This window comes from Cebidichthys violaceus, unplaced genomic scaffold (genome assembly GCF_023349555.1).
Source record: "Cebidichthys violaceus isolate CVI_PGR_0920_01 unplaced genomic scaffold, fCebVio1.0.p SCAF_4, whole genome shotgun sequence".
Classification (NCBI taxonomy): domain Eukaryota; kingdom Metazoa; phylum Chordata; class Actinopteri; order Perciformes; family Stichaeidae; genus Cebidichthys; species Cebidichthys violaceus.
Genome location: NW_027176594.1, coordinates 526,717 through 544,463, shown reverse-complemented (window position 1 = coordinate 544,463; position 17,747 = coordinate 526,717). Strand labels below are relative to the sequence as shown.

At 47.3% G+C, this 17,747-nt stretch overlaps 3 protein-coding genes across 5 annotated transcripts; 1 reads left to right on the top strand and 2 right to left on the bottom strand.

Annotated features, from left to right (window-relative positions):
* Window positions 1–369: 369 nt before the first annotated feature.
* Window positions 370–5,511, bottom strand: fam161a (FAM161 centrosomal protein A). The gene is made up of 7 exons (XM_068727244.1): window positions 5,377–5,511; window positions 3,557–3,828; window positions 2,269–3,474; window positions 1,858–2,025; window positions 1,684–1,783; window positions 1,428–1,567; window positions 370–1,321 (listed from the first exon to the last, which is right to left on the bottom strand). Exons 1-7 carry the CDS (start codon window positions 5,509–5,511, stop codon window positions 1,066–1,068), a joined length of 2,277 nt encoding a protein of 758 aa, XP_068583345.1. The 3' UTR covers window positions 370–1,065.
* A 1,100-nt stretch (window positions 5,512–6,611) lies between these two features.
* cct4 (chaperonin containing TCP1, subunit 4 (delta)) lies at window positions 6,612–10,785 on the bottom strand. The gene is made up of 13 exons (XM_068727225.1): window positions 10,484–10,785; window positions 9,812–9,864; window positions 9,599–9,688; window positions 9,386–9,494; window positions 8,986–9,250; window positions 8,746–8,878; window positions 8,355–8,494; window positions 8,180–8,276; window positions 7,811–7,921; window positions 7,543–7,673; window positions 7,078–7,312; window positions 6,872–6,985; window positions 6,612–6,775 (listed from the first exon to the last, which is right to left on the bottom strand). Exons 1-13 carry the CDS (start codon window positions 10,599–10,601, stop codon window positions 6,761–6,763), a joined length of 1,611 nt encoding a protein of 536 aa, XP_068583326.1. The 5' UTR covers window positions 10,602–10,785; the 3' UTR covers window positions 6,612–6,760.
* On the top strand, window positions 10,746–17,416 carry pus10 (pseudouridine synthase 10). Of its 3 annotated transcripts, none has more exons than XM_068727228.1 (18): window positions 10,746–10,841; window positions 12,078–12,212; window positions 12,320–12,553; window positions 12,703–12,789; window positions 13,011–13,045; window positions 13,117–13,231; window positions 13,399–13,460; window positions 13,550–13,595; window positions 13,763–13,827; window positions 13,913–13,998; window positions 14,094–14,219; window positions 14,297–14,353; window positions 14,441–14,517; window positions 14,949–15,004; window positions 15,109–15,226; window positions 15,317–15,459; window positions 15,702–15,801; window positions 15,907–17,416. In XM_068727228.1, the coding sequence occupies exons 2-18, from the start codon at window positions 12,087–12,089 to the stop codon at window positions 15,943–15,945; spliced, it is 1,572 nt and encodes a 523-aa protein (XP_068583329.1). In that variant the 5' UTR covers window positions 10,746–10,841; window positions 12,078–12,086; the 3' UTR covers window positions 15,946–17,416. The 3 variants fall into 3 exon arrangements, with proteins under 3 accessions (XP_068583329.1, XP_068583327.1, XP_068583328.1); XM_068727226.1 differs by lacking the exon at window positions 10,746–10,841 and adding an exon at window positions 11,008–11,127; XM_068727227.1 differs by lacking the exon at window positions 10,746–10,841 and adding an exon at window positions 11,244–11,334.
* Window positions 17,417–17,747: the final 331 nt, after the last annotated feature.

Sequence of the window (17,747 nt, the reverse complement as noted above, 5' to 3'; positions counted from 1 at the left end):
TTGTCCGACTCCTGATGCAAACACACAGGCCCTGGACAGTGACTCATAACCTAAATACAGAGGTGGAAAGTACTCAAGTACATTTACTCAAGTACACAGTTGAGGTATTACCATTTGTAAGCTACTTTGTACTTCTACTCCACATGACACTTTAATAATATACTTGTTTTAATATACTCTTATTTGTTTATTTAACATATTTTTATATTTTATTGTCAATTTTAATAGGTTTACATTTTTAAATCAAGCACTGTGTTGATGCAGAATGAGTACTTTTACTTGAGCAAAGTTTTAAAAGCAGGATTTTTACTTTCACATGTCCAAACAAAATAAAACGTTGAATTTGTTTGATTTTGAACAAGTGGCTTTATTGCAGATGGTCCATTGTGACATAAACAAGGTTGTGATGACAAAAACAAAAACAATGAGTAAGTATTTATAACAATAAATGTTACTCAATTTCTGTGAAGTCACACATGTCATCCTTTTATCTAAAGTGACGACCGATCACACGATCACATATGTCCCCAAATCAAGAACTGACACAAACATTACCGTATCCACAGGGCACCTGTATGACAATAAACTGTTCACAGAGCATGTGTTGTGTTTCTCTTATAACTGTACATGAATATTACTGCTGCATTAATGTGTGTGTTGTGTTGCACTGTCGCCTGGTTTAATCCAGTGGATCTGTGGAGTCGGCGATCTCTCTGCTCGGAGGTCACATCATCATAGGTCACATTATTTATTTACAAAAGGCTTCGTAGTTAAACAAATAATATTAAAACATTTGAATCCACAGGATAAACAGCTCGTAGATTACAATCCAACAAATCGATACCTCTGCAAATATATGGACAGCTTGTTTAATGGTGGTAAGAGAAACTATTTGTAGTTACATATATTCAAACTTTCAGTGACGTTCCAAAGTTGCAGTTTGAATGTCCTCCAATGTTTTGCTTTGCATGTATTATCACAATATTTACTATAAAATATATCATCTGATCGCTTAAGGAAGAGGGAGCTTCCTCTTCGGCGTTCTTCCTCACTTGGTCGGTGACGTCACTCCCCGGCCTCCTGCTGCGTGGCGTCCTGCTCGCCGTCGTCCGAGTAGTTCTCGTGGTCGTCCGAGTAACGGCAGCTCTCGTCCGAACGCCGGCCGCCGTCGCCGCCGTCGTCCTCTGCGGCGCGGTGGTTCAGTGGCGCTCTGCGGCTCCCTCCGTCCCGTTGGTCCGGAGTCGCCTCCGCGTCTCCGTCGTCCAGGAAGACCTTCCTGTAGTGGACGGGTTTGTACCCCATGTCCGGCTCCTCTGGGTCACTAACGCACAAGAAGGAACAGAATCAGCAGTGAGTCCCTCCCAGACGCGTGACTCTGTCACCACGTTGGGGTGTCTTTGCTTCGTGTGTCCCTTTCACCGGCTCACCTGTGTCTGTCCTCACTGGACGTGGAGGTCTTGCGCGCCGCTCCCGATTTCGCCGCCTTGCTGCTGATGAACTCTTCGGTCAGGTCGCATCGGTGCAGGGCGTCGGTGTAGCGCTTCTCCGCTGCCTGCTTGGCGTTCCTCTGTCATCGAAGTTCAGAAGAGAGTCGGGTGAAACAATCAAAGCTTTTAGGAACGTTACCACGGCGACCTTAGCGTGATGCACACGGTCTGATTTCAGGCTTCGGCCGCCGCTCACCTGTGCAACCTGCTCCAGCAGCAGCGGCCTCCCCTTCACCCTCTGCTGCATCTCTTTGATCTCCTGCTGGTACTCCTTCTTGCGCTGAAGCTCTTGTTTCCTAGCAGAGGACACAATGGTTGTGGGTCGTCGCATTTCATTTCGGGCACAGCGGCTCAGCTGACGCGTTGGTACCTGAATTCTTTGAGTTTGGTCGGGTGTGTCTGCGAGAGAGCCAGGTGGGGGTCGTTGGCCTCGGCGCGTTTCAGCACCACCCTCTGCAGCTTCTTCTCCCTCCGCTTCTGCCTCTCCTTCCACAGCTCCTCCTCCTCGTCGGCCTTCTTCCTCTGCTCCAGCACCTTTCTACTCAGGGAGACAGTCGGGTCAGGGAGGTTTTGGTTGGGATGGGGACTTCAGAAGGATGGGGGGGTGGGGGGGGGGACGGACAGTGCTATTGGGGTGTGGGGTCGTTGGGGGAAAAAAGGAGTTCCACAAGATGTCCTCCTGTAGGGATTTCAAACACAGACGGACACTGTGTCTAAACAGGACATTTGAGTCTCTATCTCAACTACGACGCTGGGAGCCTTTGGAGGCCTACAGCGGTACCTCACGGCCTCCTCGCGCTTTTTGCTGGCGTCTGTGACTTTGGTGGGCAGGACCTCCAGGCTGCCGGAGAGGGACGAACACCGACTGGAGTTGGCCCTGCGAGGCGGCCCGGGGCTGACGTAGGGCCAGCGCGTCACCCGAGGGCTGCTCTGCTCCTTCTCGATGTCGGCCAGGATGCGCTCGCGGTGCGAAGGGATGCGCGACGTCCTCAATTCGAAGGGTTCGCACGCGGTCGCGGGCTTCACGTCTTTCTGCTTCTCCAGGTGTCTCCGGAAGCGTCGGTAGCTGGCGTTGAAGTCGGGCACCTCTGTGTTGACGTGGGGCCTGTGGGAGAAGTCGTCGTCCCTTTCGTCCTCGATGGTCTTCTTGCGGTCGCTGAGTCGTCGCGCGAGCATGCTGGGAGGCATCGAGGCGCTGTGGAGCATCTCCTGCGCTCTCATCTGTATCTTGATGGACCGATACAGCTGCTCCTCCTTCATCTGCTCCCCCGTCGCCGCCGCGTACACTGCCTTGGGCACGGGCTTGGCCTTGAAGGGTTTGATCTTCTCCTGACCGGAGGGCTGCTGGGGACTCAGCTGCTTCTGCTCCTTCTTCAGTCGCTCCCTCTCCAGGAAGCTGAAGGGCTTCTGGCTCGGTCGAGGATGCTGATCTTCTCGCTCTCGCGTTCGCCGTCGTTCCTCTTTGTGCTCCTGCAGCTCCTCGTAAAGCGGGAGGTGAACGTGAGCCGGCACGGGGCTGGCGCGGAACTTCCTCTGGCACTCGGTCAGCTCTTCCAGCTGCCGCCGCAGCTCGGCGTTCTCCTGTTCGATCTCCGCCCGCGTCTTCACGCGGTGCGTTTGCCTCTCCGCCTCGCGCAGCGTCATCTGGAAAGGTTTCGGGACGGTCAGTCTGTGTTTCCAAAGCTCTCCGTCGTCGCGCTCCCGCCTCCTCTTCCCTTTTCCCTTCCGCCGTGTCTTCTGGTCTGCCGGCAGGCTGCGCACCGAGGACGACGACGTGTGGTGATCGTGAGGGGACAGCTTAAAGTCGCGCCACATGTTCTTGATGTGTTCTTGAGGGGAAAAAAGAAGACCTTTTCCCCCATCGTTCACGGCGTCTTCATCTTCGTCTGAAGAGTCCGACTGTCCGGAGCTCCTCCTGAGTTCAACAGCAGAGTGCGACTTCTTCAAGCGGCGTGAAGCTGCCGGGCTGCCGTCTGACCACGGGAGCCTAACAGAAAACATCAATCAAAGGCCGTCAATGTGACAAAGCAATCCCCACAAAACCGCACCCTTGAGCGTACGCCACCCACCTGTGTCCGCCCGTCTCCAGCGGCGTCGCGTCCAGAGGCTCCATGGCCTTGAGCTGCAGCTTGCGCCGATACATGCTCTCCAGCTCGGCCATGGTGCGGAGGTGGGCCTTCTTCAGCTCCTCCAGCTTGCTGTAGTACTCCTCGTTGGAGAAGAAGATCTCGCTGAGGTCGAGGCGGTCTCCCGGTGTTCTGTGGTCCGTCGTCACGCGAGGACCGCCCCTCCCCACGTAGATCCCGTCACAGATGTCAGAGCCGGAGTCCTCATACTCCAGCTGAAAAGGTTTAAAAGTCACATTGAGCTCTTAGGCAAACGACGAAGGGGAGACCTCAGTGGAACCAATAATACATTATATTATGTATATATCATAATGTGAGATGTAGCCTCCTGGGGCAGAGCAGCCCTGCTCAGCGGCCCTCAGGCTCCTCCAGGACTAAGCCTATTAACAACAGCGACGAGGGCCATATGGAGCGGCACAAAGGGCGGCTTAGCACGAGCTCAACTGACACACATCAGCCGTCTGGCTCGGTTGATCCTCAAATTGATTGTCAGGAGGTGTTTGTCCTCGCCGAGGACCCCGCTGCACAGTGTGGATGTCCAACAGGCAATCGAGTGTTTGGGATTATAAACTGAACGGTAATCTAATCAAGACGGAGGTCTAAAAATAGTCAGGACAACAAGTTATAAACAAGTGAAATCCTCTCCAACACATGGACTGACCTGGGACTGTCAAAGACCTGTTGACTGGAGGATCTGTTCCTCTTGAAAAACTAAAAACAAGTACACTAAAATACTAAATATTAGTTATATAATGTGCCGGGTTAAGTTGAAGGTGAACTACTTCCATACTCTTTGTTTGCTCTGAGCTGTTTGGGAGGATGATTCTGGTTTTGTCACAAATCTTTTGTTTTTGATTGTAGAGTTTAAAATGTGTTTTTTTTATTTATTGCATATTAATGAACAATCCCCAACGTATTGATCTATTTACTGATGAAGACAGTGGGATTCAGTTACATTGATTCAGTCTAACAATACTTCACTAGGATACAAGTAAAAGTCCTACAGAAGTATTATCAGCATAATGTACTCAGAGTACTCACTATGCAGAACGGTTCCTATCAAAGTGTTTTAATGATAGACTACTATACAATAACACATTACTGTTTTATTAAGCATTTTATTTGTTTTTTTTAATACTTTGTGTATTAGTGGCTAGATTAGTAGAACAGTAATGCATCATATCATATTAAATATTAAATATTTCCCCTGACTCTTTCTGAGATGTAGCGTTAAGTTAATGAGAGAGAGACAGAGAGAGAGAGAGAGAGAGAGAGAGAGAGAGAGAGACAGAGAGATAGACAGAGAGAGAGAGACAGAGAGAGAGAGAGAGAGAGAGACACAGAGACAAAGAGAGAGAGAGACAGAAAGAGAGAGAGAGAAAGACAGAGAGACAGAGAGAGAGAGAGAGACAGAGAGAGAGACAGACACACACAGAGAGAGAGAGACACAGAGACAGAGAGAGAGACAGAGAGACAGATAGAGATAGATAGATAGATAGATAGATAGATAGATAGATAGATAGATAGATAGATAGATAGATAGATAGATACTTTATTATTAATTTGTTCCACATTTGTTCGCTACAGCAGCATTATGATACAGGTAAGCAATCAAAGTAAAAAATAAAACATATTGAGTATAAAAATGCGCAATATATACAATAAAAATAAGAGTAATAGCACTAAACAGTAGTGCAAAGATTTTTTAACAAACTACAGAGTAACGGACAGCATTGTTAGTTACACCTCCCCGGTCCCGTTACCTCCTTCTCGTGGTCCCGGTGGACCCTGTGACCTCTCGGTCTCTCGTAGGACGCTAGCGGGGCTCTGGTGTGAGGGTCTACCGGCGTCCTCAGGCACGACGTCACCAGAGCGTTTGTCCGGTGCGGGTTCGCCATGGACCGTTGTAGTGTTTGTTACTTTAACGTATTTAAATACACGCGACTTCAGAGAGAGGTCAGCAAGGCGCTGTCCACGTGCTGACTGTCGGTTATCCAGGCAGCAGGTTGGTTCCTTAGCAACGGAGATTGGTTGGGAAGGAAGTGACGACAGAGCGCGACAGGAAATTCATATTTTTAGTTCTATTTTAGTTATTGTGGATTTTGTACTTAGTTAATATGCTTTACTATTACTCATTTACTGATTTATAACAATTGCTTATTAGTTGGGAGAGGAAGTGACGACGGGGCGTGACAGGAAATGAATAGCGGGCGAGTTCAATACACAATAAAAGCATCGTAATCTAACAAATGAATTAACGATAGTCTAATCATCTAGTGGTGAAAGAAGTAATCAGAACCTTTGTGAAGATGCATTTTCAAGCGAATTCAATTTTTAATTATTTAATTATGAATAGAATTTATTTGTATAATTATATATTTTTTTGTCCTTGTTTTATTTTTTATATTTTCTTGTCTATTTTTAAACGTGTGTATGTACGTTGAGAGCAAAGGGAGCCTGAATGTTCACATTTGTAGGACTTTACAATTTAATGATAGACTTCAGACCATTAATAATAAAGCTTACAATTACATTTTGTTAAATTCTGATTTGTATGTGTTGTCTAATAAAATGTGGTCAATATGACATTCCTGGCTAGAGCAAAAATGACATCATTTTACTTCTACTTTCCTTGTGTCCTTTTGACTCTCAATGATCCATGATGTCATGATCATACTGTCAAATTCATTAATCAACAAGTAATATAACTTGAGTGAAAAGATGTCAGAATAAACAAGGATTTATTTTCCTGCTAAATGCAAAGTTTATCCGTGTAAAAAACCTTTAGTAAGAACACTTCATCAGACTTATAGGGACAAAAACCCCGACCAATAATAATGCTTCATCTCTCAGCCATATAAAAGGGTTTGAAATCCTCTCTAACCAACATTAAGATATAGAAACGTCCCGTTACTTGTATACTATTAACACACTAGTACTGGACCACGACCCAGATGTTTACCTCATTGCAATGCAAAAGAATCACACAGGCAACAGCTGGAGTGTCAACAAAAAAAAAAGAAGCCTTTCTTTAATTTAATGATGCAACGTAACAACTACAGCGGAAATCTGAACAGACAGACGTCGACAGAGTCCTTTGATCCCTCGCAGTACGAGCAGAGGCTTAGTGGACAGACTCAAACCTCTCTACCGGGTGTTCACCTGCAACAACACAAAACACAAACACAGTCTCAGAGCAGCCGTAAATAAAGTCACTTTAAACATACTCCATCTACAGTTTGCGACGTTAAATCTTACAATGTCGTCGATCTTGAGGATGCTGCGGACCGTCTCTGTGGAAAGAGTCAGAGCGCTGATGGAAACCAGTAACGGCTGCACCACCAGCTCCTCCAGGATGTTGGAGATTCCTCCCTGTCACACACACAAAAGAAAGAAAATATATAAGAAAATGTATAAAACGACAAGATCCTACATGCGACAGAAGGCGGAGAAGGAGAGCGGACCTTGCGGACGTTGATGCCGGCCATCTTGTCTCCCTGAGCGTGCCTGTTGCGCAGCTCCGTCACGGTGGAGATGGGGTTCAGGCCGGCGTTCTCGGCCAGCGTCGAGGGGATCACCTCCAGGGCGTCGGCGTACGCCCGCACGCAGTACGCCTCCATGCCCGCAAGGGTGCGAGAGTACTCGGCGAGACGCACGGCCAGCTCGATCTCTGGAGCGCCGCCGCCGGCTATCAGAGCCCTGAGGGGAGGAGGAGGAGGAGTCAATGAAAAGAAATCGAGAATTATACCATGTATGTATGTATATACATGTGTGAATGCTCCCCAGCCAAGTTGCGGAGACAACAACCAGGCGTGAATTACAGGCGAGCTTTCCAAAGTACTGTTCCTCTGTTTCTTACGCTCCTGCAGGATGAACCGCTGCAGGAGCGCCTTACTAAGAGGGAACCTGAGCCTGAACTCTCCACCGACCTCTTCTTGACCAGGCAGCGGATGACACACAGCGCATCGTGGATGGAGCGCTCCGCCTCCTCGATCACCAGCTTGTTGGAGCCTCGGACCACGATGCTCACCGTCTTCCCGGGGCTGGTGCAGCCCGTGATCTGACGAGAGGAGCGACACCAGAGACAACATTTAGAGGAGGCGTCCGGACACTGCGGCTCTCGCGTTCCAATGATCTGAGAAAACCGCTCTAAAAAATAATAATAAAAAAAAATCAGCTCGTCACAAGATCTCCTACCTTCACCAGCTTGCCGGAGCCGTCCAGGCTGACCTCCTCAGCCAGCTCCGCTGTGCCGAGCATCTCCGGGAGGAAGTGGTCGATGTGGGCAATGGGCTTGGTGCCAAGAGTCTGGAGGGGAGGAGAGGCTTTGTTTTGACTTTACTGCCATACAATCACATATCATATATCGTTACATACAGGAGCTAAACAGTACTAACAAAATGAAGACACAAACGGTCATTTGAACAGGTAATCACTCACTGAGTTATGAGCCAAACTAACCCAAAAAACATCTGCGTCGACAAATATCTACGCCTGATACAGAGAGGAATAGAAGAAGAACCCGATGAGCGCTCCAGAGAGCGACGAACGATAAACGACGCTCACCTTGCAGACGAACTCGATGTCCTCTCTCTCGATCTCCTTCACCACCATGATCTTCATCTTGTTGAGGAAGTGCAGGGCGAGGTCGCTCAGAGCGTCTCTGCGAGCAGACAGCTGGTTCGTTAGTAGCGAAGCACGTTCAGCGTTCCGTACGCCGTCTCATTATTCAGTGTCGTACCTGAGGATGGACTTCTGGATGAGCAGCACGTTGCAGCCGGCCTTCTTGATCTGCTTCACCATGTTGAGGATGTAGGCGCGCTCCTCGCGCAGCACGCGGTCCATCTGGGCGTAGTCGGACACCACGATCTGGTTGTCCATCTGCACGACAACACGACACACAGCAGGTCAGGAGAGGGAAAGGACCATGACAGCAGCTTAGAAAAGAAAGAACCGGGAATGCTTCTCTGACTGAAGCTTTTAACATCGTATTTTTTTGGGATGGCTTTGATCCAGAACATCAGAAGTGTGCAGAGAGCTCGTTAGTTATTCATCTTTCAGTGGAAACGCATTGTGATGGCGTGATCGCACTGTGCGATGGTTTCTGCGCTCTTTATCACAGCAGAACTCACGTCAGTTTTGGGAGGAGACAGGCAGAACTGGATGAGGCCGATCTTGGCCTTCTCCACGCGGGACACGCTGCTGTTGGCGACTCTCTGGGTCAGCACCAGTCCGTCCACCAACTCACAGTCATCGATGGTCCCGCTGAAAACACAAGAGACGCCAGGAGGGGGAAATCCGGATCAGTACTCGGCGGGAGTGGCTCTGAAATCCCTCTGAAAACGTCACGAGGCATAAAAATCGCCGCTCACCCGAGCTTCTTGATGATTTTGATGTCGTGCAGGTCGACGCCTGTGGCGGTGGCCGGGTCGATGACGCGCATGACGGCGTCCACGCTCATGGGCGCCAGCAGGCTGGAGTACTGCGACACCACCTTGGAGCACAGCGACGTGGTGGCGCTGTTGAGCAGCGTCTCGCGGTCGCTCAGCTGCACCGGCCGGCTCATGCCCGTCAGCACCTCCACGCCTTTCTCCACCGCCTTCTGGAAGGACTCGGAGATGGTGGTGGGGTGGATACCTGAGCGACGGGACGGCGCGTTAAAACGTTAGCGCTGGAAAGCCATTTACCAACAGAACCGGCTGCAGGACAACTAATCAACGAGTCATTTAGCGAGCGGGAAAGCCCGCTTTGGTTCTGGCTACAAGCTCTCACCTCTCTGCAGCAGCTTGGAGCAGGCGTCCAGCAGAGCTCCAGCAATCACCACCACAGAGGTGGTGCCGTCTCCAGCCTCGATGTCCTGGGCTTTGGATAGTTCCACCAGCTGAAGAAGACACACACACACACACATTTCAATCCATCTTAAAACACAGCAACTCACATGTGGGTGTGGGTTAATGGAACTCATAATAATGCTTTCACACGCACCATTTTGGCCGCAGGGTGGAGCACCTGCATCTGCTTCAGGATGGTGGCGCCGTCGTTGGTGATGGTCACGTCACCTTTCTCATCCTGGATCTGAAAACAAAAACAAACAAAAAAACACGGCGCCTGCTTTAGAATCACGCCGTGTGACACGCGAGGGGGAGAGAGAGCTGGGTGTTAAGTCAGCACCAAGACCAAACAAATGGGATCGCTCACCATCTTGTCCATGCCTTTAGGCCCCAGGCTGGTTCTGATGGCATCTGCAACAGCTGTAGAAACAAGGCAGATTTATTGTGATGCGTCTGTACCGTTATAAAACGTCACCGTGACTCTTTATTATAACTATGAACATGTCTCCTCTCGTCTCTGCGTGATTAATGTCTGTTGAACAAACTCATGTTACTGTTAACACTACAAAAATGAAGACCACTTGCTTCAGCGTCTGACCATATATAGCACGCAGCACCCAGGGCCACTGAGCTAAAAGAAGAAGAAGAAGAAGAAGAAGAAGAAGAAGAAGAGGAGCATGCTGAGGCTGAGATTGTGTCGAGTCATGAGCATCTTGCAGAGACGTTGTCTCGTGCTGCATGCTGCTGAAGCTTTTATTAAGGAAGCATCAGTTTCAGTAGAGTAAGTGGTTTCTGTCGCATGTATGCCGAATAGAAGAGGGGCTATTTTTGAATGAATGAATAACTTTAACTCTTTGGTTTTGTAGTCTTTGTGGTGTGTAGTTTCATCACGGTGTGTTAAAATGGCCCTTTTCTGCGTTAGATTTGGGACCAGACTATGAATAACGGTTCACACAGCTATGGTACTGGGCTGAGAGGTGAGGTTTTTACTTAAGAAATTAGCGTTTTTATTAAACTGCCTGTAAAATATTGAACCTACCTTTAGCAGCAGAGATGTTACTGAACCGAATCTGGGCCGGCTTGTCGCGGTCCACATACGCCCCTCCTTTGTGTCTACCCATGTTAGATAGTCTCGGTGCCGCCATAACTTCGGGCATCTTCACTCGAGAATCGATGGAAAATGTTACAGGACGTCTTCAGAACAGGACTGTTGCGGTCCCGGAGCTGAAACACCGCGGTTCGGCTTCGGATGGACTCAGATGAAAAAGTATCTCCACCCGGTCCCAGTCAGAAACTTCTAGAGAGATCGGCTACTGCGTAGCGCGAGAGGAAGAAAGGACCCGGCTGTCAAACGGCACGGATGTGACGTATTCAGACATTAGGCATCAACTACCGATGTGAGTGAAATCGTTCACGCTGATTTTGATTTAAAATGCTTATTTTTGTTTGTTCATATTATACATTATGTGCTAAATTATTAAAGATTGATTAATTGTAGCCTCCGCTTTCTTCCTAAAGCTGAACATTTCTCACTGCGTTGATAAACGCTGATCTGGGTTTGATTAGCTTTGCCTGTTGTGTCTGCAGAAGCATTTGTTTTTAGATGAAACGTGTTAGCAAGTAACTGAACCTGTTTTGTTTTTGTTACGTTATATCTTCATTAATTCACCGCCTCTGTGTCCGGTAGGTTTATTTCGACTATTTATTTATTATCGACCGTTTGCGTTCTCATCCCCTCTTCGCAGTGTTAGCCACGTTAGCTTAGCATAGTCTGGAGTCATGCTTTAGGTTGTTTTGAGCCTCTTGGTTCAGATTCTGACTATCCAGCTGCAGCATGCACACTGTCGTTCAAAAGTTATGGATCTCCTGACAACAACAACAGCTTGACTGGTGTGTGTACAGACTATATATTTGTGAATGGTCGTTCATGCTTTTTAGGGTTGTAGAAAGTCCTCTTTTTACAAATATATGCTATTTTTATATGAATTATTATGTTTAGCACATGGAGAACAAAGGCAAACACAGGCAACATGTTGTTACAGCAAAGCTCTTCTTTAAACTTCACAATAGAAATAGATAATGTCCAGCAGACATGTCCAAAACCTTCCATCCAGATATGGGTCATTTCATATCTCAATGGCGATATACATCTGGATATAGTCTTCTGGTGATTTAATGAATAAATACTCTATATGAAATATCCCCATGGTTTTGTATACTCCTGTGTGAATCTTGACAAATGAAAACGTACTGGGTATTTTCTCATTTAATTCAGAGCTTTGGGGCCAAATAATCAGATTTTGTCTAGAAATATCAGTAAGTATGTGTGTGTGTTATCAATTTTGAAGACGTATTTGTGAATCATCGCCCAGTCCTAGCGGAAGGCATCATTTACTGGATTTAGAGTCAGTTATATACCGTTATGTCATCAATTGATAATTTTTTGACTAACTGACTTCCTGGCCTGTAAAATGTAAAAATAAATTTAAAAAATAGCGACGCTTTACCGTCACTTCAGGGTATTTTTCCTCATCTGAGGTGAGGGTCAAAAGCACAGAAGATGTTTAAAACTGACTTGACATTTGGGAAAGTTGAACCTTTTGTTTTCCTAACGAACGCCGCTCCTCCTGCAGCCTGGAGTCATGCTGCCGCTGAAGGAGAAGGACAAACCCATCGTCCAGAAGCTGCTGTCGTCCGGCTGCTGCGCTCGCTGCGTCCTCCGGTTCTGCTGCGTCAGCGTCCAGGCTGCCTACAGGAAACCCCCACAGGTGAGAGACTCACCTTCTGTATTCAGCTACACACGTTTCTAAAACACTCCCTCTTAATGCCGGTTACTGACTGACCCATCACACCGTGTGTCGTTTCTTTTCACCAGGATACACTCGAGGAACTTCAAGCGTTCATCAGCGACACGGAGAACAGCAAATCCCATGATGCAGCAGTGTCAGAACCGCCGAATAAGAGGGTGAAACTGGAGCCCATTGGGACAGAGGAAGACGACAACGCTGCTGCTGTTGCTGTGGTGAAACCGAAGGATGAAGAGTCGAGTGTGTGTGTGGCGTGTTTGGGGATCCTACAGGAACTCTGTGGCTCGACTCAGGCTGTAAAGGTGTGTGTGTGTGTGTGTGTGTGTGTGTGTGTGTGTGTGTGTGTGTGTGTGTGTGTGTGTGTGTGTGCGCGCGCGCTGTAAGGCAGCGTGATGACAGATCGTATTATGGTGCAGATGAGCTTAATGTTTTTTTTGTTCCGTGTTCACAGATAGCGGAGAGAGTCAAGGCAGAAAAGTACGAGTTTGACACCGTGGTGCTGTCGGTGTCTCTGCCCGCTCAGCTGTGCGTCCGCGAGGTCAGTGTGTGTGTGTGTGTGTGTGTGTGTGTGTGTGTGTGTGTGTGATGGAGCTCTATGGTTAAGAGGAAGAAGAGCTATCAGGCTCTGATACACAAACACTACTTGTTAGTAGAAACAATCACTGATGCTTTTGGTCTTTTTGGGGGTTTTTTTTGACCCACGTTATAAAGTCTTCACTGTTCCTGTCGATGAGTGTTTTATGTGTTTGAATCCTGCAGCACTCCTGCTGGCTTCACGTGAAGAAGGAAATGAGGTAAATACACATTTTGATCACATCCGCGTCGCACAGAACCACACGGTCTCAAGTCCCGTTTGCTCACTCAGAGAGAAGAGCATGGCGGTCGACAAGGACGACGTCGTCCAGGTGAAGGAGGCCTTCAAGTGGATCATGCAGGGCCTGGTGGCCAAGGAGCTGGGGGGCGTCGCCGTGGTTACCAGGGTAGACAAAAACGCAGCGTCACCTTAAAACAACCGTTTGAATTTTGATTTACATTTGTAATTGTTTCTCAGTTTTACGTTTAAAAATTTTTTTTTTAAATAAATTTGAATTAAATTTCCTTTAATTTCTCCCATTTTATTTTGTTTAATGTATTTGTATTATTTCAGAGTTTGTTCGAGGTCAGCGTGGAGTTCACTCACCCAGAGACGGACGCTGACTGCCACTTCCTGTGAGTCCCTAATATCTGTGAAGATGTTACATGTCTGACTTTAGATAATAATAATAATAATAATAATAATACATTTTACGTCCTCACAGAGCGTTGACGTGCGCCGACTGCTTCAAACCCGCCAAGAACAAACAGGTGAGGAAGCAGTTTGAATCTCAGCGTTATTGTCGTATTAAGACGGGCGACACTAAAGGAACACTGTGTTTTTATCGTCCTCTCTCTCTGTGTGTGTGTGTGTGTGTGTGTGTGTGTGTGTGTGTGTGTGTGTGTGTGTGTGTGTGTGTGTGTGTGTGTGTGTGTAGTCGGTGTTCACCAGGATGGCGGTGGTCAAAGCTCTGGAGAAGATATCTGACGCCGTCTTCCTAAAGTAAGCGTCTCCTTCACATCTCGGTTCATTTCTCTAAAAAAAAAAAGAAGTTTGAAATCTGATTATTGCTGATCTTCTATTTCAGACATTACGCTTGTCCACCGACAGAGCCGACCGGCAGTTGCAGCCCTCAGGACGTCCAGTGTCTCCACGTGTCCATCTTCATCGCAGGTGTGTTAGGACGCACAAACACACCTCCAAAAAATATATTTTTGTTGTTGTTGTTGTTGTTTCCCCGTCATGATCCATTACTCGCGGTTACACAGGGAGGTACAACAAGTTCTGCCGCAGTCTGCCTCAGACGCCGTGGGTGATCGACGGAGAGAGGAGGATGGAGTCGTCGGTGGAGGAGCTGATCGCGGCGCACGTCCTGCCGTCCTTCAGAGCCGACGGTGAGTTCCACGCGAGCCGGACGGGCCGGAGGCGGCCCGGAGAGCCTGACCATCTCCTCCTCTTTCTCCCGTTGCAGGATTTAATTTCTCCTCGTCCGGCCGTGAAGACGTGGACGTCAGGACTCTTGGAAACGGTATTTTTCCGCACCGTAAGTGTGAAGATTGATGTTGTCGTTTTTTTTCTTCTTTTCTTCATTGTTCTGTTTTGGTTTATCCGGCAGGTCGCCCGTTCGCAATGGAGCTGCTGAATCCTCACAGATCCAGACTGAGCAAAGTGGAGATGAAGCAGCTGCAGGAGGTGTGTCTTCATCAGCTCACTCCCAAAACCTCCTCCTCCTCCTCCTCCTCCTCCTCCTCCTCCTCCTCCTCCTCCTCCTCCTCACCACAGACACTCTTCAGATAAAACATTAAAACCTTCACGCTGACGCTCATTTTTCGTTCCCGAGCAAAATATCTCAACATTTACAGCCAGAATCCGTTTTTCCTTTGCTGTACATGCGGCCATAAAGACCCTGAGAAGGTAGTTAATGCTGCTCATGTGGGGACAAACCTCCGTCTCCCCAGTTAAGATGAGGGTAGAGTTATAGTAAAAGGTTAGAAAGCCACTGAAAACACTAGCAGTCCTCCTGTTCTCAGTAGTTTTTGAGATATTTGACTCAAAATATCGTCCTTTTTTTTTTTTTTTACGACTACTAACCTCCCGTTTTATTTATTTTTTTATTTTCACAGACCATCAACGAGTCTTCAGACAAGATCCGGGTGAGAGACCTGCAGATTGTGTCCAGGTGAGCGAATAAGGAAATTATAACCGAACCGCTTTATTATTACTGAACATCTTCACGACGGATGTGAACGCAGAAGAAGACTGACCGCTTGTGTCGCGCTGCAGGGAGGCCATGAGTCGCATGAAGGAGGGCGAGGAGGACAAAACCAAGTCGTACACGGCGCTCGTCTGGACCCAGAAACCCATCCGGAGCGACGACATCGCCTTCATCGACGACATCAAGGTCTGCGTGGCCAAGATATGTTTCAAGATCAAGTAACCGTTTGAAATAGAAAATAAACTGTTGCTGTTGACCCCCCCCCCCCCCCCTCAGGATCTGACTCTGGACCAGAAGACCCCTCTGAGGGTTCTGCACCGGCGGGCGCTGGCGGTCCGTCAGCGAGTCGTCCACCGGATGAACACGCGCTTCCTGGACTCTCATCACTTCTACCTGGGGCTGAAGACGCAGGCCGGGACGTATCCTCCCCCGAATAACAGAACGTTCTGTAATATTATATATATGAAGATAATACTTTACTGAGGAAACTCACAAGCTACCCAGCAGTACAATCATTATAATCCAGTGTCTTAATGTTGTTCTGAAAATGGGGCCACTCTGCATGCGTTTTGTACTCTGAATTAGCGTGAAATGTAAAAAAAAAAAAAAAAACGCTCATTTGTCCTCGTCAACGCGTCGCTCCTGAACGCCGCTTCGACAGCTACATCAAAGAGTTCGTCCACGGAGACTTCGGTCGCACCAAACCCAACCTGAGCGTTCTGCTGAAGACCGACACGGACATCCTGGAGCTGGACGTGGAGGTGAGAGCCTCACTCCTTCACGTAGTAACTTTATATGTATCTATATCTATATATCGATATAGATATAAATGTGTTGAATGTGAGCTGTGTGTTTTCCTCCCTCAGTCTGTGGACGTGGACTGGCCTCCGTCCATACCGGAGTGAGCGCTCCCTTCACCTCGCTGCCGCCGGCCTCCGGGACCTCAGCAGGACTGGATCTTGTGTCGGGGTTCAGGTTCAGGTTCAGGTTCAGGTTCAGAGCGTCTGAGGCTGAAAGCGTGACGTCCTGCCGGCTGCTTCGTGAAGTCTGTTGGTGTTTCTGGATCAAAACTCCTCTTGACTTTATCTTCAGCTGTGTCACACAGACACACAGCCCTCTCTAGTGTTGTTTCTGTCAAAGGTCTCTGTACGGTGGCCTTATTAGGACATCTCAGACTCTCAGCTTGAGCTGGACTTTCATCAGCTTCCTGTGAGATTTCAGCACTCATACACCGAATGGGGGGGGGGGGGTATGAATATATATTTTGGGATTACCTGGCAGCAGGTTGTGTCTTTAGAGGTGTTTCCGTCATCTTTAGTGACGAATGATTTTTATCTGATAGTTCAAACGACAAAATATAAAAAGTCACTGTTTTTGATTTCCCCCTTCGGTTTGCAGAGGGACAAGTGCTGAGGTCAGTCAACATGCTAATGCCTAGCATGGTGGCTAGGTGTTAGCATGGTGGCACCAGAGGAAAAGGTCTAAATCAGAAGGGGTCACTCTGTACGGTGGCCGTCTGCCCGATATTGTGAAAGATGTGCAGAGGGTGAAGCAGACGCTTTAATTTGATATTTTTACAACTTACTTCAAAATATTTTAATTTTTTTAAGTTTACATCTTTCCCCTACGGTTTGCATGGAGACGAGTCACACATATCAGTCAACAAGATAACTTTCCTGCTGTCAATGTGTCCAAATCAAAGAGTAACAAAGTGATCTTTTTCATTTCTTTGGACGTAGATTTCCTGATTTAAAGTTTTTAAAAAGCCAGTAACAGATTACTTTCCTTTAGGAAATGCAATGAGGCAACGTTTGACGGATAACTTCTTTTGTTCATGTCGACGACAAATGTTCATACAGTCATGTGTGAGAAGAGATCTTTGACGCTCTGATGTGAAGTGAATGCAGGCTGCATGTTGGTGAAAACTCACTTCTGTTCTGTTGGACACAACGTTTTAGTTTTCCTTGGATCTTCTTAAATAAATCATGAGGTTCATTTTCTCTGAGGCAGAACAAGAGTTTTGTGTGTTTTTTGTTTTGTTTTTATAAATAAAAGAGTCCCGACAGCAGAAACCCTGAAATGTATTTCTTTTAATTTAATTCAAAATAAATACTACCACGGCAACGCAAGTCCACTACTGGGTTCTTGCCCTAATGTTTTGGTAAGAAAACAAACAAGCAAACGATCAAAAAAAAAAAAAAAAAAAGAATAAAAAGAGACTTCAGTTAATGCATCCATCATCATCATCATCATCATCATCATCATCCTTCAGCGACTTTCAAGAGGTGCCTTTTTTAACGACATACAAGGTAACACTGCCTAGAATGACCAACATAAATAAAACAGATACTATGGTACAAAAAGGAGGGGGGGGGGGTACAAGGAGCAAAGGATGATGGGATTGGAACAACCTGATGAAACCAGCACTGCAAAAAAAAAAAGAAAAAAAAAAAAAGTCCTCCATGGTCCCACTTCTTCCTCTCAGTATTTTTTCTTTTTAAAGACGGTGAAACAGAAGTGACGGTGCAGACTCCACAGGTACCGTCCTCACACGGTCACCAGTCCGTCCTCACTGGGACCGGGTCGAGCCGGTGCATCGGCCCGAGCAAAAAAAAACCCAAAAAAATAAAGTCAATGGAAGGGTCCAGTCTTCGACACAGTCTTTATTTATTTTTTCCTCCTTTATAAATGTTTTTCGTTTGTATTT

Bases quoted from the DNA above. Each gene is read 5' to 3' on its own strand.
- pus10 (XM_068727228.1), top strand. From the start codon at position 12,087: ATGCTGCCGCTGAAGGAGAAGGACAAACCCATCGTCCAGAAGCTGCTG. The intron at 15,005-15,108 runs GTGAGCGAATAA...GTCGCGCTGCAG, and splicing joins GACCTGCAGATTGTGTCCAG to GGAGGCCATGAGTCGCATGA. The intron at 15,227-15,316 runs GTCTGCGTGGCC...CCCCCCCCTCAG, and splicing joins CCTTCATCGACGACATCAAG to GATCTGACTCTGGACCAGAA.
- cct4 (XM_068727225.1), bottom strand. From the start codon at position 10,601: ATGCCCGAAGTTATGGCGGCACCGAGACTATCTAACATGGGTAGACAC. The intron at 7,674-7,810 runs GTAGGAGATCTT...TCCTCTCGTCAG, and splicing joins GCTCCGGCAAGCTGGTGAAG to ATCACGGGCTGCACCAGCCC. The intron at 7,313-7,542 runs GTCGGTGGAGAG...TCCTCCCCTCAG, and splicing joins CGCTGCCTGGTCAAGAAGAG to GGCTCTGATAGCCGGCGGCG.
- fam161a (XM_068727244.1), bottom strand. From the start codon at position 5,511: ATGGCGAACCCGCACCGGACAAACGCTCTGGTGACGTCGTGCCTGAGG. The intron at 3,829-5,376 runs GTAACGGGACCG...AAACCTTTTCAG, and splicing joins ACCGGGACCACGAGAAGGAG to CTGGAGTATGAGGACTCCGG. The intron at 2,026-2,268 runs GTACCGCTGTAG...CTCCCTGAGTAG, and splicing joins AAGCGCGAGGAGGCCGTGAG to AAAGGTGCTGGAGCAGAGGA.